Genomic DNA, 25260 nt, shown 5'->3' on the forward strand with positions numbered 1-25260 from the left:
AGTTATAGATTAAAGTATAGATATGAAATCTGGAATAAATATATACATACCAGCTCATACTTACAATGTAAACAGCATTATAAAAACTAGTTTAGAAAGCAGTGCAGTAACAGACGTAATAGATAGAGGGAGGAGGGAGTGGGGGTTGATCAGATTAACTGCCTGGGAAGAAATGTCAGATATCATGAATTACTTGTTTTATTACCCTCATAGTGCTTTTCCCTGGGTGGTGGGGTGGAGATATACATGTACCAAGGGAGGTTGCAAGATGCTCATCCCCTCCACTAGTCTGCAGGTCACCCTTGGCCAAGGTGCAGTGCCTACTTAGCCCCCACCAATCAGGGCCACGTGAAGCCATGGGAGCAGGTGGTGGATGGTCGTGTGAGCAGCTGGGGCACATCGCAAGTCCTGGTTATGTGACCGCTGACGCCAGGCAGACAGTCCCTGAAAAGCACTGATAGTGGCTGGGGTCACTAGGCAAGAACGAGGCAATGGCAAACCACTTCTGTAGAAAACTTTGACAAGAGCAATCACAGTCACAAGACCATGATCACCCACATCGTAGGACACAGCACGTCATGATAGTGATGAACTTTTTCCAGAAGGAAGCTTTTGGAAAAGGCCGTTTGCTGAGAGGGTAGTGTCCGTAATGATTTTTCCTGCCTGCTTCTCTGCCCTGGACACTTACAATGAAGTAGATTAAGAATTTACCTTTAACTTTCATGGCTTATGAACTAACAACTGTTTGTATCACTATGCAACATATTGTTCATTATAGATATTACACTGGTCAGGTTTAATTGCACACTGTTTCATAGTGAGTACAACACAATTACTCTGAGGTGATTGCTGAATTCATTCCTGAGCTGTGGGTATCGCTGGTGAGGATCCAAAACTTAATACTGCCTTCACTGCTGTCCTTGAGAACTACTTGCACTTTGTGTCAGAAAGTAAAATACGGTGTAGTTTTCCACAAGGTGGAATGGGGCTCATGGCGTTGTCATTGGAGAAGTGGGGCAACCAATTATTGGTGAAACAGAAAACCGGGGCCACCAACCTTCAGTTCAATTTTTTCAATGTGACACTAAAGAGTGAAGCAAAACAAGACCATATCAGAGAAAAAAAACACCGACAATATATGATTCTTTACCTCCTCTCTATCATTTACTCTCTCTCTCTCTCACCCCTTTCCACCTCTCCTCTAATAACACCATCCTCTCCTGCGGATAAGGCTTCTTCGCCATTCTCTGACTTGTCGAGTTTGAGGGGTGGCGCGGTAGCGTAGTGGTTAGCATAACAATTTACAGCACTGGGGGTCGGTAGATCAGGGTTCAATACCTGCCACTGTCTGTACGCTCTCCCCGTGATCGTGTGGGTTTCCTCCCACATTCCCTTGACTTGCAGGTCATTGTTGGCTGCTGTAAATTGCTCCTCCTGTGTAGGTAAGTAGTAGAATCTGAGGAAGTTAAGGAGAACGTGGTGGGAATAGAAAAATGGGATTCAGGTAAGATGGAGACACTAAAGTTTCCGTAGATCCTGACAACTGTGAGTAACACACATAAAATACTGGAGGAACTCAGCAGGTCAGGCAGCATTTATGGAGAGGACTGAGACCCTACATCAGGATTTGGGACTTGTGTAAATATGTGGTTAGTATGGACTCACTGGTCTGAAGAACCAACTTGCAGGGTCCATTAGACCCATTAGGCCATTCAGCCCATCAAGTCTGCTCCGCCATTCCACCATGGCTGATTTATTATCCCTCGGAAACCCGTTCTTCTGCCTTCTCCCCATAACCTTTGACACCCTTACTAATCAAGAACCTATCAACCTCCACTTTAAATATACTCAATGACTTGGCCTCAACAGCCATCTGTGGAAATGAATTCATAGATTCACCACCCTCCGGCTAAAGAAATTCTTTCTTAAAAGGACATCCTTCTTTTCCGAGCTGCGTCCTGTGGTCCTAGGCTCCCCCTCTGCAGGAAGCATCCTCTCCATCTCCCTTCTATTTGGGCCTTCCAGTAGTCGATAGGTTTCAATGAGAAGTAGACTCATAGTTTTCTACCGTAACTTTCTCAACTGTGGGCATTTAGTAACTTTGTACAATTTGTGTTTCATTTATGATTGTCTTGTGAATGTTGTGCGTCTGGTGCTCTGTGCCTGTGATGCTGCTGCAAGTTTGTTTTCCATTGCCTATGTGCACACGTGTACTTGTGCAGATGACAATGGATTTCACTTTCGCGAGTTAGATCCTACTCGCCTTTGCTTTGAGGACACCGAATGTGAGCATCAAACCCAGGCATCCTGAACTTGCTGACTGGCTCCCTCTCACTTCCCTCATGGTGATCTTATTTAATTCACTTCCCCCTCCCACACTTCAGAGTCTCAAAACCTTCTCTACAGCCTGAGCTATTTTGCCTGGACATTAAATTCTTGTTGAAAACAGACGGCATTACTCAGCGCCACTTAACCCCCCCTTGTAACTGGAAATGCCGAAATTGTTCCAATTAAACATAACTGATATTTTAACAGGTGTTTCAGACACGTAACTGAATTTATATTTTGCTTTCAAGAATGCTTTCCAGCCAGTGTCATGTATGATAGGTTTTCGTCAACTTATCAAAACTCTATTTTTTCAAACTTTCCTGAAGTTTCACGTTCACATTTTGTTCCCTTTCCCCCATAAATAGCTTGTGACTTTCACCACCACTCCTTATAAGGATTTGGGGCTTTTCAGGGGATTCCCGGGGGCAGTTTGCAGATCTGTGGCTGGGGCAGTAAGCATGCACTTTGTTTTGTGAACTTTCTGGCAGAATTGTTTCTTTGTAGACCCCGGAAATCCTCGGTATCTCTGCTGCCGGGATTCTGCAACGCAATTTGGGAGCCACAACTAGAGGTCAATTCAATGTACCGTGTAATATCATCGGACGCCTCTAGATGGAGACAGCGGGAGGCAAGTCAAAAGGTTGTTCAGTGTAATACTCTTTTCTGAATCTTTCAGTTAGTATTACTTTGTACTCATCTCAGGAACATTACCTGGGTCCACTATAAGCTCCGTCCCCTCACCCAGGCCACTGTAGTCCTCTATTTTGTGGGTCCTGACTGTTCATATCTGGAGGTGAGTTGGACTCTGCTGTTTGGCACTGAGTTTGAGTAAAAATTCTTGGTTTAACTCTTTACAGTGAACACTTACAGGGGTTTGTCTTTGCACTCTAAGTTGAATAGCTCCTGGAACAACACAGAAGATGCTGGAGGGACTCAGCAGGTCAGGCAGCATCTGTGGAAGGAAATGAATAGTCGACATTTCTCTTGATCCTCTGAAGTATTGCCCTGAAACGTCAACTGTCCATTTCCCTCCGTAGGTGCTGCCTGGGTCCCTCCAGCATTTTGTGTGTGTGTGTGTGTGTGTGTGTGTGTGTGTGTGTGTGTGTGTGTGTGTGTGTGTGTGTGTGTGTGTGTGTGTGTGTGTGTGTGTGTGTGTGTGTGTGTGTGTGTGTGTGTGTGGCTCCAGACCCGAATCTCTCACGTCTCCATCTTGCTACTAGTCTGTCTGCTGGCCTGCTAGATAAGCAAGATCACCCTTGAGTCAGAAGCTTCTCATTCCGAGATTTTCTCCATGCAGTGTCATCAGGAGAACGGCAGCACATGCAAGCTGCACCCAGCAGAATCGTCAGACTGCTGGTTGTTGGCGCAGAATGACACATTTCACTGCATTTTTCGATGTATGTGTTATAAATAAAGTTAATCTTTTAGATTCTTGCTCGGTGCCAATTAACAATTTCGATGCAATTTCTACATTAAAGGGATTAAGTACAGCTCAGAAGGGCTTCATTGGCAGTACAATATTTTGGAATGTCCAACATGGGGCATGAATGGTCCCAAGCCCAGCTGAGAAAGGAGAAAGGTTGGACACGGGGCTAGCAACCTTATCCAACAAAATTCCAGCATTACAGAACCGCCAACAGAAGCTCCAAAGACCTCATCCCCGGAAGATGGACTTCACCTTGAAAGACTGGCCCAGGGCAGAGAACTCTGGTGAGTTGCTGTCGACAGCCTATGTCCCAGGATTGATGTGCTCAAGAAGTTGAAGAAAACATGAGCACATGAGATTTTGGAGAACCTGTAGACTGCTCTGCCATTCGTTGAGATTGTAGTTGATGTTTCAGCTTGGTTTCGTTTTTCTGCGTTAAGATTTCAGGCATCTGCAGAATCTCTTGTGTCTCTGTTAAAGCAAGATCCATTCTGAGAGGTTGAGCGAGCTGGGGGGCTTTTCTTTTTGGAGCGAAGGACGACGGGAGGTGACTTGATAGAAGTGTACAAGATGATAAGAGGCGTCGATCGAGTGGATAACCAGAGATTTTTTCCAGGACGGAAATGGTTAATACGAGGAGGCATAATTTTGAGGTGATTGGAGGAGAGTTTAAAGGGGGTGTTAGAGATAAGTTTTTTACACAGAGACTGGTGGGTGGGAGAAACACATGCCAGGGGTGATGGTAAAGGCTGATGCATTAGAGACAGTTAAGAAACTCTTGGATAGGCACATGGATGAAAGAAAAATAGAGGGCTGTGATGGGTTAGAGTGATCTTGGAGTAGGTTATAAGCTTATAACATTGTGGGCTAACGGGCCTGTAGTGTGCTGTAGTGTTCTATGCAAGGAGCTACAGAAATGCAGATAGTTCTCATTAATGGTCTTTTGGCTGAGGTGCTTGCTGATTGATCTGAGCGCAAGGGCATGCACGTTGAATCCTGCCTGTCACTACAAAGACCACTTCCTGCTTGGGGATTGGAGCCTTTAGCCCCACAAGGGCTGCACCTCTGAGTCAGTAGAATCCTCTGAACTGATGTTTTGTTGCTGAGGGGCATGTTGCAAGCCCTCCTCCGTTGACAACGAATGCTGGAAATTTGTGTGCAATACTTACCTCACTGGAGCAGACTTCTTTTGAAGTTTGGTGAAGATTATTTATAATTTTGAACTTAATAATTGTGGACTTGATTTCCATTTACATTTCTTAGTGGGATTGAAAACTGTCCTGTGCCATCAGTCCTGATGGCCACCTCTTCACTATGGTGTACTATTCCGGTGTCCACATTGTAGGAGAGCTACGAATGCACAAGCAGAAGTGCAGGAGAGATTTACAAAGACATTTACAGGACTGGAGGACTGCTACCACAATGACTGGCTTCTTTGGAGCAGAGGAGGCTGAGGGACTTGCATGCAGTAAACAGCAAAGGCCCATTTATCATATCAGAGTGGATAAAAATTGGCAGGCACTGTTTTAAAATAATTGGTAAAATAATTTGAATTGAGCTGGGAAAAGGTGTGCAGAGAGAGAGATTAAGAGGGTTTGATAGAGGGTAATAAAGAAAGGTAGAGAGATAGAGGCAGAGTAAGACAGAGATTGATAAAGAGGGATTTAGAAAGTCATTGATAGGCAGAGAGATTGATAAAAAGGGGGAAGTTGACAAAGAGAAAAACAGATTGGAAGGGACAGAGACTGATTTGGAAAGATAGAGAGAAAAAGAGATATAGAGAAAGTTGGAGAAGTGGAGAGGGAAATTTAATAGATGGAGGATCGGTGGGTCAAGCAGCAACTGTGGAGGCAAGGAGATGGTTGATGCTTTGAGTCCTGCCCTGGAATATGACTGGGGGTAATAGCCAGAGTAAGGAAGTGAGAGAGAGGGCTGGGACAGTGGCTGGTAATGGACCCAGATGAGGGTGGGGGGGGGGGGGTGAGTGATGGGCAAATGGAAGGGGAGGAGTGGTATCTAGCTCACTGCCTCAATGGATGTTGCAGGCAGAGTTATCAGGTTTCAGCAATGCAATGATCTGAAGAACTACTGACCCAATGATGGAAGGTGAGAGTAGGGAAGGCAGCATTTATTGACTTGTACAGACGTAAAGGCGTAAGTGCCCTCCTTCCACATCATAAATTCTCCATGATTCCATAGCAGAAAATATTAGTTCCACATCAAGATTCAAGAAGACACTTCCTTTCAATTATTCCATCCCCTGTAACCAGCAGAAACTTAATCACTACAAAAAAGCAACACCAGAGGAATTCTATGTTTTAATTGTGTAATTTCTTGTAAAAATTGGGTACAATTTGTGTTAACTTTGATTTTCTTGTGAATGTTGTTCATGCGATGATCTGTGTCCATGATGTGACTGCAGGTTCTTCATTGCATCTGTGCACACATGTAGTTGTGCATATGACGATCATTTGACTTTGCTTTTTATATTAAAGCTAAGGAACTACAATGTGAAGGACAGATAAGCATTCTGATTGTCAGCAGGTACAGCTGTACAGTGGGGATATTGTTAACCTCGGCCCATGAACCCTGAAAGCTTTGGTGAAATTCAGAGGGGAAGGAACAGCATGCTACACACTCCATCACAAAAAAACTTCCCACATAAAACCCTCTCCCAAACTGATAGTCTGACACTAATTTCACATTGATTTTCATTTGCTCCAGACTGTATGAAGGAAAGGATGGTGTCCATAAATATAGCCGCAAGGTGATGGGTTAATGGGGGGGGGGGGAGAAAGAGAGGGAAGGAGGGAGGGAGGGGGAGAAGGGGATGGAGAAGGATAGAGGGAGAGGGAGAGAGGGGAGGGGAGAGAGAGGAGGGAGAGAGGGAAGAGATCTGTCTACACTCCAAAGATAAGTAATTGCTGACCATCTTTAGTGTAAATGTTTGGAAGGAGGGTGGGGGAGGGATGAAAGAGGACAACATCCAGGAAACAAGTGGGGGGGGGGGCAATTACTCCAACAGCTGCCATGTATTAGATGGGCTGAATGCCCGCTCTTCTGTCATTATATGTGTTAAAATAAATGAAACAAGAGAGTGTTTGGGATATTTCCACACTACAGGACGGGCAGCATCTGAAGGGAGCAACATGAATTTGGGGTCCCTCCCTCTGAGGAAATAAAAAATAGGGTACACAGTGTGAATAATGGAAAGATCGAGAGGGAAATTGAGGAAGAATAGGGTGAACAAGGTGTGGCAAGGAATTAAGATAACAATAAGAGATGCGGAGAATGAGGAAGATGGGAATGAAGAGGATATGGAGAAGGAGAGACAGAAAGGAGCAAACAGTGTCTGTTACACACAAAGTCAAAATAATTAGGGCCAAGGGACACTATTTTAAAAAGTCTAATATTAATATATTTCCTACCTCATTTACTGGTCTCTCTCTCCTTCCCCTCTTCCCTACCCTGTTTGCTCCTTGCCCTGTCCTTTTTCCTTTTTACATCCTTCTCTCTCTCCTTCCCCTTATTTCTCTCTCCATCCCCCTTTCCTTCCCCTCACTCTTTCTTCCCCTCTCTCTCTTCGTTTTTCATTCTTCCCCTTATCTCTCTCTCCTTCCCTCCCTTTCCTTCCCCTTTTTTCTTTCTCGGTCCCCCCCCCCCCCCCCCAGTCTCCTTCCCTCATCTCTCACTCCGCCCCCTCTTTCCTCTGCCTTATCTCACTTTCCGCTCCCCCACTTTCCTTCCCCCTTATCTCCCTCTCCAGCCACTTTCCTTCGCCTTATCTCGCTCCCCGTCTCCCGGATCCTCTCTCTCTCTCCTCCCGCACTCCCCCTGTCCCCCTCGGTCGCGACCCACGCCACCCTGCCATGCCCCTGCCCGGCCGGGAGCCGGACAGGAGCCGGAGCCGAGCCGGAGCCAAGCCGGAGCGCGCCCGGCCGCCGTGAACGCGGACAGCTCCGCTTGAATCACATTCATCTCCGCATCTCTGGACATTTGCATAGAAGGGACACCCAGATCCACGCAGGCGCGACCTTCCAGACTTGTTGCATGCTGGGATTGATATTTAATAGTGTTGGGAAAAAATGCGAGTAATTAGGGGAAGGGGTTGGTGAATTTTGCTTTTATGGTTGTGCCCGATCTATTTTGCCTTGGGAGTTGGCGTCCGCCTTACCTTTGTGCGTGTGTGGACTGTGTGCACATGCATGGTGTCCCTGATTCGGTATGGTGGACAACACGGAGTCTGTGACCAGCAGTACGGCGCCCATGGTAAGGGGAGGGGTGGGAATCTGTTCGGGTTCTGGCGATCTCCGAGGCGCTGAATGTAAAAGTGGTAAGAGAGAGACTGCGGAGGCAAATGGGGACATCGCGGGTTGCAAGCGACCAGCTACCGAACACCTCTGCAACTGCACATTGCAAGGGGGCAACTCCGTAAAACTTTAAGAACATATATACATATATATTTTTTAAAAGTGTTCTTCGATTAAACCAGGGGCAATAGCAAGTCTGAAAGCTGGTAGGTACTCTTATGTCAAACTGCCTGGCAAAGGTTGTTATCTCAGTAAATATCCACGTCGGGTTATTTTCTTTTAATGTGGTTCTGAGCCTGTTTGTTTTGTCGCAATTATTTCCAAACAAAAGTGTGATCAAAATGTGTTGAGTTGGTGATTCTTCCCCCCGTTGTTTGCAGCCAGTTCCTTGTCTAATCTTCAGAGCAGGGTAGGAGAACAGCGATGTTGCATATATTGTGAAACGTGTTTAAAAATAACATGTTTCGCTTGCAGGAAAACTTCTCGTGAAAATTAACAGGGTTTGACTGAACAGGTTTGCGTTGGTGATGTTGGATCTGAGAGCGAATCGCTAATTGCCTCTGGCAGAAGAGAGTTAGGTTTCACAAAGCTGCGTTCCCACTTCTTTCCGACTATCTTTAACTCGCGCTGTCTTCCCTTCTCGAATTCTTCCCCACACGGATCTTGACTCATATCCTTCCTTTCCCTCTCACAGTCCCCCTCCACTTTCCCTCAAACTCCTTTCACATTCACCCCTTCACTGCACCCTCCCTCCCTCTCTCGCCCCTCACTCCCTCCCTCTCTCGCCCCTCACTCCCTCCCTCCCTCGCCCCTCACTCCCTCCCTCCCTCGCCCCTCACTCCCTCCCTCCCTCGCCCTCACATCCCTCCCTCCCCTCGCCCCTCACTCCCTCGCTCCCTCTCTCGCACCACTCCCTCGCTCCCTCTCTCGCCCCACTCCCTCCCTCCCTCCCTCGCCCCTCACCCCTCACTCCCTCCCTCGCCCCACTCCCTCCCTCCCTCGCCCCACTCCCTCCCTCCCTCTCTCGCCCCACTCCCTCCCTCCCTCCCTCGCCCCTCACCCCTCACTCCCTCCCTCGCCCCACTCCCTCCCTCCCTCGCCCCACTCCCTCCCTCCCCTCGCCCCACTCCCCTCCCTCTCTCGCCCCACTCCCTCCCTCCGTCTCTCGCCCCACTCCCTCCCTCCGTCTCTCGCCCCCACTCACCCCCTCGCTCTCTCTCCCTCTCTCTCCCCTCCTCCCTCTCTCTCTCTCCCTCCTCCTCCCTCTCACCCACCCCTCATCCCCTACCCTGCTTCCCCGAACCCACTCCCTCATCTCTCTCCCAACTTCTCAAACCTCTCCTCTGCCACACCTCACCTACTTCACTTCCCCCCACTTCCTTTCTCTCCTCCTCTCTCCTCCCTACTTGCTGCCCTCACAAACCCCCCTCCCTCCTCAACCCCTTCACCCTCCTCACCACCCTACTCCCCCTTCCTCCCCAAATCCACTCTTTCCTCCACAACACCCACTCTCTCCTCCCCCTCTACCTCACACCCTCTTTGCCTCCCCCCTCCCCCCTCTGCCCCATGGCCACATGCCCCCCCCCCCCCGCACAAACTTAGACAAACTAGATATTTGGTTATTATGCATCCAGATAACAGTGAAAAGCTTTTTTTGGTGTATCCAATCAAGATAGATCTTTCTATTTGAGGGAGTAAGTATAAAAGCCTGCGGAATATTGTGTTACAGTAACAGAAAGTGCATGGCAGCTAGATAAATGAAGTGCAAGGGTGCCAACCAGGTTAATTGGGGTGAAGTACAGTCCAATTTGTGGTGTTCTTTCAGTCATTTTTTGTGGATACTAGTCATGTTGAGCTGCAAATGGAGGGGGAGGGTACTCAGAAATCTATTGAAAGGCCCAAAAAGAGAGCATTTCCCAATAGTGGAAGAGTCTAGGATCGTGTGTGCAGCCTCAGAATACAAAGATTCTTTTACAATAGAGATGAGGAGTTTCTTCAGCTGGAGGGTGGTTAATCTGTGGAGTTCATTGCCACAGATGGCTGTGGAGGCCAATCAATGTATATAAGCAGAGTTTGATAGGTTCCTGATTAGAAAGGGTGTCAAAGGTAACAGGAAGGAGGCAGGAGAATGGGGCTGAGAGGGAAAATACATCAGCCATGATGGAATGGCAGAGCAGACTGGCCTAGTTCCCCTCTGACCTCTGGTCAGTCGGAGTGTAAAAGGGTGAGAGATAGAGCAGGGGTTGTTCATTTGGTCCCTCAATCCTGTTCTGCTGTGTAACAGGATCGTGGCAGAACTTTTACCTCTGTGCCACTTCCTGCATTGGGTGCCCTTTGTGTTAACAGTCGTTCTGTTTCTTCTTGAACGGAATTGGGTAACTGGCACGGTGGGTAGCGCCGGTGCCCTCGCACCCCAATCTCTGGTGCTCTCTCTCCGACGCTTGCGTGTTTTCCCTGTGACCGTGTGGGCTTGCTCCCACATCTCAGCGGTATGTGAGTTGGTGTGTTCGTTGCCTGTGGTAATTTGTGAGTTGGTGGATTCTGACGGGGGGGGGTCATGTGTCGAAGTGTGTCGTGGTACCATAGCGGTCTGCGTAACACCATCACAGTGCCAACAAACTGGGTTCAGTCCCGCTGCTGTCTGCTGAGTTGGTACATCCTCCCCCGTGACTATGTGGGTTTCCCTCTGGGGCTCTGGTTTCCTCCCACATTCCAAATCTACAGGTTGGCCCGTCGATTGGTCATATGGGTGTAACTGGGTGGCGGGACTCTTTGGGCCAGAAGGGCCTGTTACTGTGCTGTATCTCTAAATAAAAAAAGTTACACTAAATTAAAATACTGGAAAATTAGAAGCAAATAAAAATAAATTCTAAATAACTAAAATGGGACCAAGTCAAATGGCTTAATGGTCAGTGCAGATTCCGTGGGCAGAAGGGCCTGTTTCTGTGCTGAATGACGCTCAAGTACCATCCTTGGTCTGACGAAGGGTCTCGGCCCGAAACGTCGACAGTGCTTTTCCCTATAGATGCTGCCTGGCCTGCTGTGTTCCACCAGCATTTTGTGTGTGTTGTCCCTCCCTAGTCCTGACGAGGGGTCTCAGACCCGAAACTTCGACAGTGCTTCTCCGTATAGATGCTGCCCTTGCCTGCTGTGTTCCACCAGCATTTTGTGTGTGTTGCCCCTCCCTAGTCCTTGGCTTTCTAAAGAGTCACCACACTTTATGCGAAGAAACTTGCTATTTTTTGAATTGTTTTGAGACTGACCCCAGCCAAGAGAAACATCTTTACACTACATACTCAATCTCAACAATGATTTCTGTGCTTCAGTCACAAACAGAAAACCTGCCGATGCTCGAAATCCAAGCAACACACACAAAATGCTGGAGGAACTCAGCAGGCCAGGCAGCGTCTATGGAAAAGGGTAAACAGTTGACGTTTTGGGCCAAGAATGCAGTCTCAGGAGTGTCGTATACATTTCAACGTGATCGGTACTAAAATACTCTTAAAATACTCTTGCCAATTGCATTTTTAATCAGTATAATTGATTTAGCATGATTTTTTTTTTAGAGAGGAAAATCACTATTGTCAAACCATAAGTTGTGGTGTCATTTACCCCTGCCATTTCCCTTCCCCCTTCACCAGTTATCCATAGAAGTAAACTGCTCCTGTCTCTCAGTCTCTCACTGTCCTCCTTTTTCTTCCCCCCCCCCCCCGTTTCTCTCTCTCACTCTCATTCTCTCACTCATCCTCTCTCAGGAGCCGCCCCCCTGTTTTTTTTCCCCTCTCCACCTCCACCAGTCTATCTCAGGCTCCCCATCTTTCCCCTAGTCTCTCTCACTTCACCCTCTCTCTGCCCCAATCTCTCTCAGGCTCCCCCCTGTTTTCCCTAGCTTCTTTCAGGCTTGTTCTCTCTTCTCTCCCTCCCTCTCCCTCCCTCTCCCCCCCCCCCCACCCCCAAATATCTCTCACTCAGCCTCTTTCTCCTCCGGTCTCTATCACACACAAAATTCTGCTAATAATTTCTACTTAGTGCAATACAATGCCTTAAACTTCTTCACAGAATTGCAGTGAGCAAGCAGCAGAAGAGAGGACATACAGCAGCTAATCTGCAATGAAACAAGTTCCCACAGCCCACAGTGACATAATGAGCAATTAATGTGTTTAGAAATGTTGTCTCGGGGATAAATGCAAGGAATTTCCCAGGTGTAGGAACTAGATGCTTGAAGGAGTGGAGGAAATCAAAGGAAGAAACAAAGGTGCGGAAAGATTTGTCAACGGAATGAAACATTTAGTCTTCGTGTTTTTGCATTTTACTTGAAAGAGGGCTTTAAGGCTTTAGTGCAACCTTCTGATAGGTGGGACGTACGAGGAGATTTATAAGGTTTGATCTGGGGTGTCGTGTGTAGTCTGAGGTCAGTTACCCCCAATAATGGTGGCACATATTTTGTAGTTTGTTGAAAGCCAATAATGTGATTTCCACTGATAAGGAACTGAAGGCGATCAGTCATTCTACGTGAAGCATGTCGAGGCATTTCGAAGACCTAACCCAAATGCATTTTATTTCAAGTTGAACCCTTTATACCTTCCTGCCTTCTAACACAGCATGCATTATTTTTAAAATGCACCCTCCTCAATTAAATCATTGATTGTGGTTATACTTTGCACTTACACCCTCCCTCTCTGCTGGAAATGTATGTAACTGTGGAAAATATTTATTTATTAGAAACTTTGCATTTGGTTATATCAATATTGGTTTGGTTTTCATTTCTATTTGTCACATGTACCAAGATACAGTGAAAAGTTCATCTTGCATCCTGTTTATATATCAAATGATTACAATAGAATAAGGTGAAACTATAAAAATGCAGAGTAGAGTGTAAAAGCAACAGAGAAAGTGCAGTCCATCTTGTACAAGGGTAAGATAACAACAGTGGGTTAGAAACCGTCTTTGAGCCTGGTGGTCTTTTGTACCCTCTGCCCAATGGGAGAGGGGAGAAGAGAGAACGTCTGGGCAGGGCAGGGTCTTTGATTCTGCTGGCTGCTTTACCGAGACGGCGAGAAGTGTGGACGGAATCCGCAGAGGGGAGCCTGGTTTTTGTGATGTGTTGGGCTGTGTCCACAACACTCGGCTGCTTCTTGCAGTCAAGTGAGGAGATGCCACATACTCATGATATTTTGTCAAGTGACACGAGTCAGACACCGGCGCTGCTAGTCGAGCCAGTGTCTCGCAGCTCCAGTCACCCAGTTTCGATCCTGACCTTTCAGCTTTCTCTGTGGTGTTTGCACGTTCTCCCTGTGGCCATGTGGGTTTCCGCTGTACATGGAGGTTGGTAGATTAACTGGCTGCTGGTGTGTACGTGACATCACATTTCTTTTCCCCCATTCTGATGATTGAACTGAACCTCCTTGACCTTGTCTGCATGCTTTTGTACGTTGAGTTGCTGCCCCATGATTGTCTGGTTAGATATTTGCATTAAACGAGCAAGTGTACAGGTGTACTTAATAAAGTGACCACTGGGTGTATTATCCTCAGTTCAAATCCAGTTACTGAGGCTTCAGCAATGCTTCCAGTCCAATCTCCCCACTCCACTATTGAGGGAGTATCGCACTGCTGCTGAAGACAAATCTTGCCCAATCAGGGCTGGTGACAGGTCTTGACCTGAAACATTGACTGTTTTAAGTCTCTTGATAGATGCTGCCCGAGTTCCTCCAGCAGACCTACAAGTTGCTCCACTGTGAAAACACAATGTTGATTGGGAAGTTATTTATTGCAACTAAATTCTGTTACAATTATAAATAGTAGCTTTTTCAGTAAAACTAATTTCAGTGTCAGTGCCCTGAAATGGAGTAGACATCAAAATGGTTATGGGTTTCTGCAGCTTGGAAGCTGTATTAGTCAGATGCTAGTGAGTTACACTCTTGTTATAATCCAAGGTAATATCTCCCATGTTAGTTCACCATAGGTCTAAGTTATAACCTTGTAATTATGATAATTGATTCATTTTAAGTATTTTTGGTTGCCGAGTGACTGGATTTTGTGCTTGATGACCAAGTCTGGGTGGGATTAAAATTGTGTGACAATTTATCTTCAGTCTTTCCAACAAGAATTTACAGAATATTAACGGGTGATCAGATTTGAGGTGCTTATGATGATTAAAGGGTTTGATAGGCAGTTGGTGAGAAACCCTGACTGAAAGGTAAGGTGGAAGTCTGGGTGGGGTTAAGACAGGGGAACCGTTTCTCTAACCCAGAGGCAGGTTATTCAGATTTAAAATCAGTAGAAGTCGGGACACTTTCCCTGGCTCCTGCTGGGGTTGGAAGTGCAAATTGCAAAATGGAATGAAATTGGTAAACACAGGAAATTCTGCAGGTTTTGGACACCCCTGCTGAAGGGTCTCAGCCTGAAACATTGACTAATTAGTCCTCTCCATAAATGCTGCTTAACCTGTTGAGTTTCTTCAGCATTTTGTGTGTGTTGCCTGAGAATGCGATTTGGGTTTGTGGAGTTGAGATGCAGATGTTAGTTTATTTATTTATTCATTGAGAATTCCATTCATGGAATAGGCCCTTCTGGCCCTTTGAGCTGTGACGACCGGCAATCCTTGACTTAATCTGCGCCTAATCACGGGACAATTTACAATGACCAATTAACCAGACTTTGGACTGTAGGAGGAAACTGGAGCACCTGGAGGAAACCCATGCGGACACAGGGAGAACGTACAAACTCCTCACCGGCAGAGGTGGGAATTGAACCTGGGTCGCCTGTACTGTAAAGCATCGTGCTAACCGCTATGCTTTCATGGCTGGGTGGTCTACACCTGTTGCTTAGTTGCTAAATACTGGATTGCAACACTTGGTAGCAATACAACAGCCTCTTCCAATTCATTTAACACCTTTCTGATGTGTAGAAGCAACCCCAAATGCTTCAAACAACAAGATTGCTGAGCTCTGTAAACAGATACTGAGCTGATGAGAGAACATTTGACTGAAGGGAGAGGTTTCATGGAGAATTTTAAATATGAGGAAAGACAGAGAGGTTTGAGGGCCTGTAGAGTGTTTCAAAGCGTAAGGCCTTGGCAAGTGAAGGCATTGCCACCATTGGTAACCAAAAGAATTTTGGGGCCAAATTGAATAAGTGGCCTTCTGAGCTTTGATAACAGCATATGCTGTCACACTTTAGTGGGAAGGTAGCACAGTCCCAACATAGAGTAATACAGTATGGAAACTGGCCCTTTGGCCCAACTTGCCCATGCCAACCAAGATGCCAATCTAAGGTAGCCATATTTGCCTGTGTTTGGCCCTTATCTCTTTAAATGTTTACGATTATAAGGTCCCATTGATATCATTGTAATTAATTTTATTTTATTTAGAGATACAGCATGGTAACAGGGCCTTCCAGCCAATGAGCTCGTGCTGTCCAGTTATACCCATGTGACCAATTAACCTACTAACCCATATGTCGTAGGAATGTGGGAGAAACCTGCAGAGCCCACTCTATCACAGGGAGAATGTACAAACTCCCCACAGACTGGCAGACTAAACCCAGGTTGCAGACACTGTAACCCTCCTTATGTTATCCAATATGCAACCGTGCTTCTCCCCCGTTGCCCCCTCTCCCACCCCACTTCTTTCGCCCGGTACTGAATTGTGTTTAATTTTTGCCGCCTTGTTTTGACAGCCTGGCTTGTTGACGGGAGAAGGATTAAATCTGGTTCTGGCTGGAAACTCTCAGCTCCACCATCAGGGAATGAAGCTGGAGGCTGTGATGGAACATTTGCAGAGACAGCAACAGGCTCGTCTGGAGATGGAGGGAAGGGAGAGGAAGGACCGAGGGCTCCGGGAAGCCCACATTTTCTACACTCAGCAGTTTGCTGCCCAGCAAGCTGTGCTGGCCCCTTCCTCCCGGTCGTCCCCGGCAACCCTGGGCAGCAGAACCTTGGCCGCCGGGCCCAGCCTCCCGCGGGTGACCGATAAGAACAGCATGGATTCTGATCCCGAAGACGACGCCTTTGAGGGCGAGGACCCGGGCAGTGAAATGGAGGATGAGGGGATGGCACGAGGAGGCCATGAGGATGAGGATGATGAAGAAGAGGAGGAGGAGGAGGACGAGGAGGAGGAATATCTCAGGAAACAGGCAGCCTCAGCTGTGCCGCCTCAGAGGCTACCCCCTGCCCACCGCCCGTCTGTTAGTGGACAATCCCAGCAACCAGGAAGCACTCAGTCTATTTCGCCAAGTCAAGCACATTCGAAGTCGCCCCCTGGCCACCACGAGTGGGGTTACGAAGAACAGTTCAAACAGGTAATTCACTTCCCATATACCTTGATCATAAAGCCGCCAAAATTAAATGCTCACACGCCGTGTGGTAATCTTTCTTGAATCCCTGCAACGTGAAATGGAAGGAGTGAGGAGTGGGGGAAATCTCTATTGGAGTCGGCTCGCTCAGCTGGCATGCATTCACATAACATGTTCCCAATCTGTACTAGGGTGAATGGCGCTGTCTCCAATGTTCCTCAGCCACATTTGGACATCAGATCTGTGATGGTTTGCTGTTCAATTTAACATTGAAAGCATTCTTTTCTGGGATTCAGAAGGCTGTCTGGGGAATGTGTGTAGAAAGCAGAACATATGGTATGCTGTGCAACAGTATTGGCTTTATAATCTCATTTCTGCTGTGCCATTTTTATTGTATGAGTGTACTGATGCATCACTTCCACAGCTCTTTGTGCAATTTTTAATATATTTACTCTTTTGGCGATGTGGATGTCACTGACAGGGGCACCATTGGTTGTCATTCGGGAGGTGGTGTGAGGAACCTTCTTGATCCCCAGTGTTCTGGTGTTGGGGAAGCTAGTTATGAAATAACCGAGTATCTCACTTCTCCATTTCAGAGGATAGTTATAGTGCTGCAGTCCCGAGTGGTATAGTGATCAGACTGATAAAAGACCGTAGATGCTATTGAATAAAGACACTTTTTTTGGTCTGTTGGATTGACGACAACGGCATTAAGCGTGATCTGTGAAATTTGTAAATGGTGAAGTAAAAATAGTATCAAGTGTTCAAGTTGGTCTTTCTGAATGACTCCTCTTCTGTTTTGACTCTCTGAAAACTTCGGGGCAATTGATCTTTTTTTTCATTTGTAAAACGGGGGAAGTCGTTCAGCATTGGAGGTTGAAATTGGTTGGCAGAAACTTGCCTCAAGGAAACAAATTCTTCAGATGATGTAGGAGAATGTGGATGTTGCTGTGTGTGTGAGCTATCCTGTTAACCTGCTCCTGTGTTGCCCAGATGGTAGACAACTCCTCTTCATTGGTGGTTTTAGAGAAAGGTTGGTACAGAGGCAGGGCTACAGCATCCTCACTGCTGTACGAGCTTCTAATTAGATTTGGATAAGCAAGCTAGCAAAAATGGGAACCTGAAAGATACAAATTTGCACTATATTTGTTGCAGCTTATGGTAATTTTCACATCCTGCACTGTACTGCTATCACAAAACAACAGATTTTACTGCTTGTCAGTGAGAATAAACTTGATTCTGATTCTGCGGATGCTGAAATCCAGAGTAACACACATCAAATGCTGGAGGAATTCAACGTGTTAGGCCCCGTCTGTGGAGGGGAATAAACACAGATTAGTTTTACTTGTCACATCAGAACATAGTGATTCCTCATTTTGTGTCAAAGGTGAACAAAGTACCAATATGTGCTGGGGGGGCTGCAAGTCTCCCAATGCTTTTGGCACCGACAGAATACCCACAGCGTACTAATCCTAGCCCTTGCATCTTTGGAATGTGGGAGGAAACTGAAGCAGTTGGGGGAAAACCCACGCGGTCACAGGAAGAAGGTACAGACTTCTTACAGGCAGCAGCGGGAATTGCGGCACAATCTTGTAGCGGGGGCTAACCATTACTCTAGTGTGCCGCCCCAGAGTCCTAATGAGGGGTGTCAGACTAAAACGTTGACTGTTAGATACCATAGGTACCCTGCATAGATGCTGCCTGAGTGGCTGACTTCCTCCAGCAGTCTGATTCTCCTGATTCATTGGAGTAGGAGCAGGAGCACAAGTAGGAAGAGAATAAGGCACCAGGTCCTTCAACTCTACTTGGCATTCCATACAATCATAATTGATCTGTCTGAGGCCTCAACTCTTCCTCTGTCGGAAGGGCCCTCGATTGCCCAGTCTTTCAGTAGTTTATCTACCTCCTCTTTAATCACTTTCAGTGATCCTACTTCCACCACAACAGTTAAGAACAGCTAAAAAGACAGTGGGAGAGGTACGTGGGTAAGAAAGGTCGAGTAAGATGTGGGCCAAATATGTACAACTCTGACCTTGTGACCAGCTGGGAGGTAGATAAATTCCAGAAGTTCTTCACTCCCTGTGAGAAGACCCAGAGGTGCATCACCCTCTGCAGGATGGGAGGCCATTTATCACATCAGCTTATGCTGGCCCACTGGAGGAGCCCCACAATTGAATTCTCTACTGGAAACTGTTCTGTAGCCCTGCAGATATTTTGGCTTTTTCCATGAATACATCTGATTTTTATTTTGAATATTTGTACTGAGCCTGCTCTGCCACTTGCATCCTCCTCCTGATCTGATTTACTTGTTCAGAAGGACAACATTTCATCTTCACCCTTTATTCTTAAAAGGGGGAGGGATGCAAGAAGGAATTAATTTTGAATCTGTCTGCTCTGGTTACTGATGCTGTGTACCTCTTGTTTGTCAAAGACCCAAGATTGTATCTCTAATATACCTGCAATCCTTCTAGGAGACGCATTCAGCATATTAGCTTGAAGTTTGACTTTTGTTGTAAGTATTTTTGCATTCCCAACAAATTGCCTACAATTATGTAGTGGCTATGCATTTGAAAGGAGACTTTAAATTAAAAGGGTGGTGGTCATAAAAATATTGAGTTCATTGACATCTTTCTTACAGGGGAAAATAAACTTGACAACCTCAGTCTAGCTGAATTCTTCTTTTGTGCTTCTGTCATAGTATTACAGCACAGTGGGAGGCCATTCAGCCCATTGTTTATGCTGGCTCCCAGCTGGGCAAACTCATCAATCTTATTTTCCTGACCCATTCCTTCCCACATGCCCATCACCCCCCCCCCCCCCCACCCAATTCTCCTGCTGCCCAGGACACTAATCGACCAGCACATCTTTGGAACTGGAGCATAGAAGGAACATGCAAACTCCACACAGACAGCACCAGAGGGCTGCACCACTGATGTTGCTCTATACCTCCACTTCCCAAGCAGTGGGGGTTGATTCAAAATGGCCATCAGAAGCAATCCAGCAATCAGGGATCAGGTATAAATGCCCGCTGCTTCACAACAAGCCCACTCCTACCCAGGAAAAGAATGGGAGACCTAGAATATGGGATCCTTTCGAAGCACGTTGGAAAGTCTTGGTGTATATTGCCGTCACCTGGACCACACTGCCAAGTGAATGCGGCCTTGTTGGAAAGGTTATCCTGGGGATGGGATCCTAAACTAAAGCCTGATTTGCTCTATTAGTGAGTGTGTAGGTTGTTTTACAGGGCAAGTCAGCTGATTTTTATCCCTCAGTCAAAGTCCCTTGTTGCATTGTTTATTGAGAGGTCTGTCGGTGCACGGTGCCAGCCTTCATCTCATGGCAATCCTGTTAACAATTACTTGATTCCACAAAGCGGATAAAGAAACACATCTCATTGCATTCAGTTCTGGTTGCTTCAGTACAGGGAGGATGAGGGTCTTTGTAGAGGGAGCAGGAGAGGTTTACCAGGATGCGGTCTGGTTGCGAGTGCAAGCGCTATAAAAGAGGCGTTGGACGGTTACTGAGTTGTTTTCTCTGGGGTGGTGGGAGATCTCACAGAAGTAAGAGGCGTGGACAGTGAAAGGTCAAAATGTTTAATACTAGAGGTGAGAAGAGGTAAGTTCAAAGGAGATGTGCAGGGCTAGTCACAGAGTAGTGAGTGTGTGCGAAGCCCTGCCAGGGTGCTAGTAGAGGCAGATGCATTAGGGACATTTATGAGACGCTTGGGTATGTGGATGAAAGAAAATTGGAGAGCCATCCACCAAGACATGGGTTAAAAGATCGGCACAACATTATGGGCTGAAGGGCCTGTACTCTGCTGTTCTATGCTTTATGTTATATCTCTTCCCTGATCTTTGGCTTCGATCATTCTCGCGTCCCGTTTTGCCTAAGTCCACTGTACACGTTCCAAACTTCCTCCGTCCCCCCCGGCTCCTGGATTCCACGCTCACTTGTTCCCTGGGATCTTGCCTCCATTCAAACGCAAGAAAGTCTGATGCTGGAAATCCAAAGGATGGCTCACAAAATGCTGAAGGAACTCAGCAGGCCAGGCAGCATCAAGGGAAAAGAGTGACCTGTTGACGTTTCGAACCGAGTCCTTGTTTCAACCCTGTTGACTCTTTCCTGTTTTGCTTCAGTTGATATTTCTGGATGAGATGGGGGTAGTAGGACTGAAACCATTGCTGCTGTCTACTTCCATTTCCTTTTTAGTTCATGCTCCACTGCATGCTAGAATTTGTAGTCCAACTTTAATCTTGCATCAAGAATCCTTCAGGCAAGTACAAGTTAGAAACATCTCCTTTCATTTCTTCAGGGCCCTTTGTCAAGTCAAGTCACTTTTATTGTCATTTCAACCATAACTGCTGGTACAGTACATAGTAAAAATGAGACAACGTTTTTTCAGGACCATGGTGTTACATGACGCTGTACAAAAACTAGACTGAACTACGTAAAAAAAAAACACAGAAAAAAAAACTACACTATTGGAAATCAGTGTGTTGCTTGTTTAAAAGAAGAATCCACATTTGGAATAGCACACAAAATCCAGGAGACACTTGGCAGGTCAGACAGCATTTATACGAAGGAATAAATAACAGGTGATATTTTAGGTCGAAACTCTTCCATCAGGACTGGAGAGGAAGAGGGAAGAAGCCAGAATAAGAAGGTGGGAGGAGGGGAAGGAGTACAGCCTAGAAGGTGATGGGTGAAGCCAGGTGAGGGGGAAGGTAGGTGGGTTGAAAGCTATGTCATCTTTCCTATAGGTAAGGGGACTAAACCTAGCTGTAGTGTTCCAAGTGTGACCTCACCAATACCCTTCACTATAACAAAAACTTCCTGCTCTTAAGCTTCAACCCCTTTGCAGTAATGACCAAAATGCCATTTGCCTTCTCAACTACCCATTGGACCATCTGGGATTCCTGCACTAGAAAACCAAGGTCAGTCTAAACTCCATTCAGCTCATTATAGGAAGGATGTAGAAGCTTTAGAGAGGGTGCAGATCAGATTTGCCAAGATGCTATCTGGACTAGACTGCATGCCATATGAGGACAGGTTGAACGGATGATGGGAGATGACTTGATAGAGGTGTAAAAAGTGATGAGGCATAGATCGAGTGGATAGCCAGAGTCCTTTCCCCAGGGTGGAAATGTCTTTTACCAAGGGTTATATTTTTAAGGTGATTGGAGGAAAGTATAAGGGGTTTGTCAGAGGTAAGTTTTTACAGGGTGTTATGTGGAGTAGCCTGCCAGGGTGTTTAGAGGAATTTAAGTAAGATGATAGAAAACTAATTTTTCAGGGGGATGGGAGCCAGTGATAATGTTGAGGATGGAGCAGTTGGTATTCAAGTTCACGTAATGTGTAAAATGACAGATGATTGGGCAACGTTACAGTCAGTGGGATGAGGTGAAAGATAACATGAGGACAAAACCAAACAGGATGATTGGTACAGGACTGAAGGTATTTAAATGCGCGCCTATTGCAGTATGAGGCCAATGATCTTGTAGTTCAGGTAGAGATTGGCGGGTATGCATCACTGAGACATGCCTAAAAATCGATCATAGTTGGGACCTTGATATCCAAAGATACACGTTGTATCGAAAGGATAGGCAGGTAGGCAGAGGGGTGATGTGGCTCTGTTAATACAAAATGAAACCAAATACTTCGGAAAATGTGACAGAGGATCAGAAGATGTGGAATCCATGTGGGTAGAGTTAAGAAACTGCTGGGGTAAAAAGACCCTGGTGGGAGTTATATACAGACCTTTGAACAGTAACAAGGATGTGTGATAGAAATTTCAGTGAGAAATAGAGAAAAACATGTAATAAGGGCAATGTTATGATAGTCATAGGGGGATTTCAGTGTGCAGGTAGATTTGGAGAATTTGGTTGCTGCTGAATCCCAAGAGAGGTATATAGAATGCCTATTAGGTGGCTTTTTAGAGCAGCTTGTGGTTGAGTGAATTAGGGGAAAGGCAATTTTGGATTGGGGTGTTGTATAATGAACTGGATTTGATTAGGGAGCTTAAGTTAAAGGAACCCTTGAGAGGCAGTGATCATAATATGATAAAATTCACCCTGCAGTTTGAGAGGGAGAAGCTAAAGAGAGATGTTACAGTGGAGTAAAGGGAATTAGGAAGTCCTAAGTTGATTGGGAGGGAACACTAGCTGGGATGTGGACAGAACAGTGATGGCTGGAGTTTCTGGTGGCAATTCAGAAGATGCAGGACAGATACATCCCAAAGATTCTAAAGGGAGGGTGGAAGAACCCTAGGTGACAAGGGAAGTCAAAGACAGCATGAAAGCAAAATGGAGGGCATATATAAAAAATTAGTCAGAAGTTAGGGATTTGCAAACTTTTAAAAAATCAACATAAGGCAACTAAAAGAACAATATGGAGAAAAAAGATGAAAGTAAGCTAACCAAAAAAAATCAAAGGAAACACTAGAAGCTTTTCTCAGATATATAAAAAGTAAAAGAAAGGCAAGAGTGCATGTTAGATTGTTGGAAAAAAGATGCTAGAGAGTTAGTAATCAGGGACAAGGAAATGGCAGATGAACTTAAGTATTTTATGTCAGTCTTCACTGTGGAAGTATGCAGTATGCCAGAAATTCAAGAAGGGGAAGGTGCTTCCTTTAAAGCTGAAAAATCTGGGGGTAGATAAGTCACCTGGACCACATGGACTGCACTCCAGGGTTCTGAAATAGGTGTCTGAGGAGATTGTGGAGGCATTAGTAATGATCTTGCAAGAATCACTAGATTTTGGAATAGTTCAGGAGGTTTGGAAAATTCCACTCTTTAAGAGTGGAATGAAAGGCCAGTTATCCTGACTTCAGTGGTTGGGAAGATGTTGGAGTCCATTATTAAGGATAAGGTTTTGGAGTACTTGGAGGCATGTGATAAAGAAGGCCAAAGTCAGCATGGTTTCCTTATGAGGAAATTTTGCCTGACAAATCTGTTGGAATACTTTGAGGAAATAACAGGCAGCATAGACAAAGCATAGTCAGTAGATTTTGTTTACTTAGTTTTTCAGAAGGCCTTTGACAAGGTGCCGCACATGAGGCTGCTGTACAAGATAAGAGCCCATGGTCTTACAGGAAAGATGCCAGCATGGATAGAAGATTGACTGATTGGCAGGATGCAGAGTCTGAGTAAAGGGGGCCTATTCTGGTTAGCTGCTGGTGACAGGTGGTGTTCCGCAAGGGACGGTATTAGAACCGCTTCTTTTCACGGTATATGTCAGAGATTTGGATGACAGAGTAGGTTGCTTTGTAGCCAGGTTTGCAGATGATACAAAGATAGGTAGAGGGACAGGTAGTATTGAGGAAGCAGGGAGTCTGCAGAAGGATTTGGACAGATTTGGAGAATGGGCAAAGAATAGGCAGAAGGAATATAGTGTAGAGAAGAGTATGGTCATGCACTATGTTTGAAGGAAGAAAGGCATAGATTATTTTCTAATTGAGGAGAAAATTCAAAAATCAGTGCAAAGGTACTTGGGAGTCCTTGTACAGGATTCCCTGAAGGTTAACTTGCAGATTGAGTTGGTGGTAAGGAAGGCAAATGCATTATTAGCATTCATATTGAGAGGACTAGAATATAAGAACAAGGATGTGATGCTGAGGCTTCATAAAGCATTGGTCAGATCACACAGAGTTTTTTGAACAGTTTTGGGCCCCTTATCTAAGAAAAGATGTGCTGGCATTGGAGGGGGTCCAAAGGAGATTCAGGAGAATGATTCTGTGAATGGAAGGGTTAACAGCTGAGGAGCATTTGATGGCTCTGGGCCTGTACTCATTGAGCTTAGAAGAATGGGGGGGGGGGGGGAGGGAGGAATCTTTTTGACACCAATCAAATATTGAATGGCCTAGACAGTGGATGTGGAAACGATGTTTCCTATAATGGGTGAGTCTAGGACCAGAGGGCAAAGCCTTAGAATCAAGGGATGTCCATTGAGAACAGAGTTGAGAAGGAATTTCTCCAGCTAGAGGGTGGTGAATGTCGAATTTATTGCCACGGATGGCTGTGGAGGCCAAGTCATTGGGTATATTTAAAGCAGAGGTTAGTCAAAGATCAAAGGTTAAAGGGGAGAAAGCAGGAGAATGGGGTTGAGAGGGATAATGAATCAGCCATGATGAAATGGCAGAACAGACTTGATTGGCTGAGTGGCCTGATTCTCCTCCTATGTCTTATGGTCTAAATGGAGGGGTATGTAGGAGGGAAGGGTTAAGTTGGGCTTAGAGTAGATGAAAAGGTCAGCACAGCACTGGGCTGAGGGGCCTATTCTATATTCTGTATGTTCATTCATTTTCAGTGTCTTTTATTAAACTACATTTGCTGGGCTTTAGACAAATCACTCAGTCAGTCTATATCCTGTTGCAGAATCACAACATGTCTTTCCACCTATAATTCCTCTCTTGTGCTGTCATGTTAGCTTGACCTTGAGAGAGGATGTGGGATATTTTAAATGCTTGTTATATTACAAATGGACAGCATTTGCATCTGTGCCAACTCCCAGGAGAGGAACTCTATTAGTCCTGTTCCTCTTCCTTATTTCCTTGAACCCCGCAACCTTTTCTCTCTTTACATTTTTGCCCATTAGTTCCCCTTTGATCTTTGTGCAATTCTTGTTGCCCCATTACAGGAAGGATGTTGCAGCTTTGGTGAGGGTGCAGAAGAGGTTTACCAGGATGTTTCCTGGAGAAGAGGATATGAGCTGGGCAAACTTGGGCTGTTTTCTTTGGAGTGTCAGAGGCTGAGGGGGAAACCTGACAGAGATCTATGAAATTATGAGAGGCATAAATAGAGTAGGTAGTCAAAAGGATGAGAGAATATGCATTTAAGGTTAGAGGAGGTGATGTGTGGGGAGATTTATTTTTGCACACTGCCTAGAACAGGCTGCCCAGGATGGTGG

The 25260-nt window shown here is 45.8% G+C and overlaps 1 protein-coding gene across 5 annotated transcripts in view; it reads left to right on the forward strand.

Moving 5' to 3' along the window:
• The first annotated feature begins 7802 nt into the window (after positions 1 to 7802).
• The window catches only part of LOC140714315 (AT-rich interactive domain-containing protein 3B-like), a 238305-nt gene continuing 220847 nt past the window's right edge, over positions 7803 to 25260 (forward strand). For all 5 annotated transcript variants that reach the window (XM_073025454.1, XM_073025456.1, XM_073025457.1 and 2 more), the window contains exons 1-2: positions 7803 to 8023; positions 15742 to 16362. In XM_073025454.1, coding sequence (XP_072881555.1) covers positions 7979 to 8023; positions 15742 to 16362 — 666 coding nt within the window. In that variant the 5' untranslated portion in view covers positions 7803 to 7978. The remainder of the gene's footprint in view (positions 8024 to 15741; positions 16363 to 25260) is intronic.

This window comes from Hemitrygon akajei, chromosome 21 (genome assembly GCF_048418815.1).
Source record: "Hemitrygon akajei chromosome 21, sHemAka1.3, whole genome shotgun sequence".
NCBI classification, from domain to species: Eukaryota; Metazoa; Chordata; class Chondrichthyes; order Myliobatiformes; family Dasyatidae; genus Hemitrygon; species Hemitrygon akajei.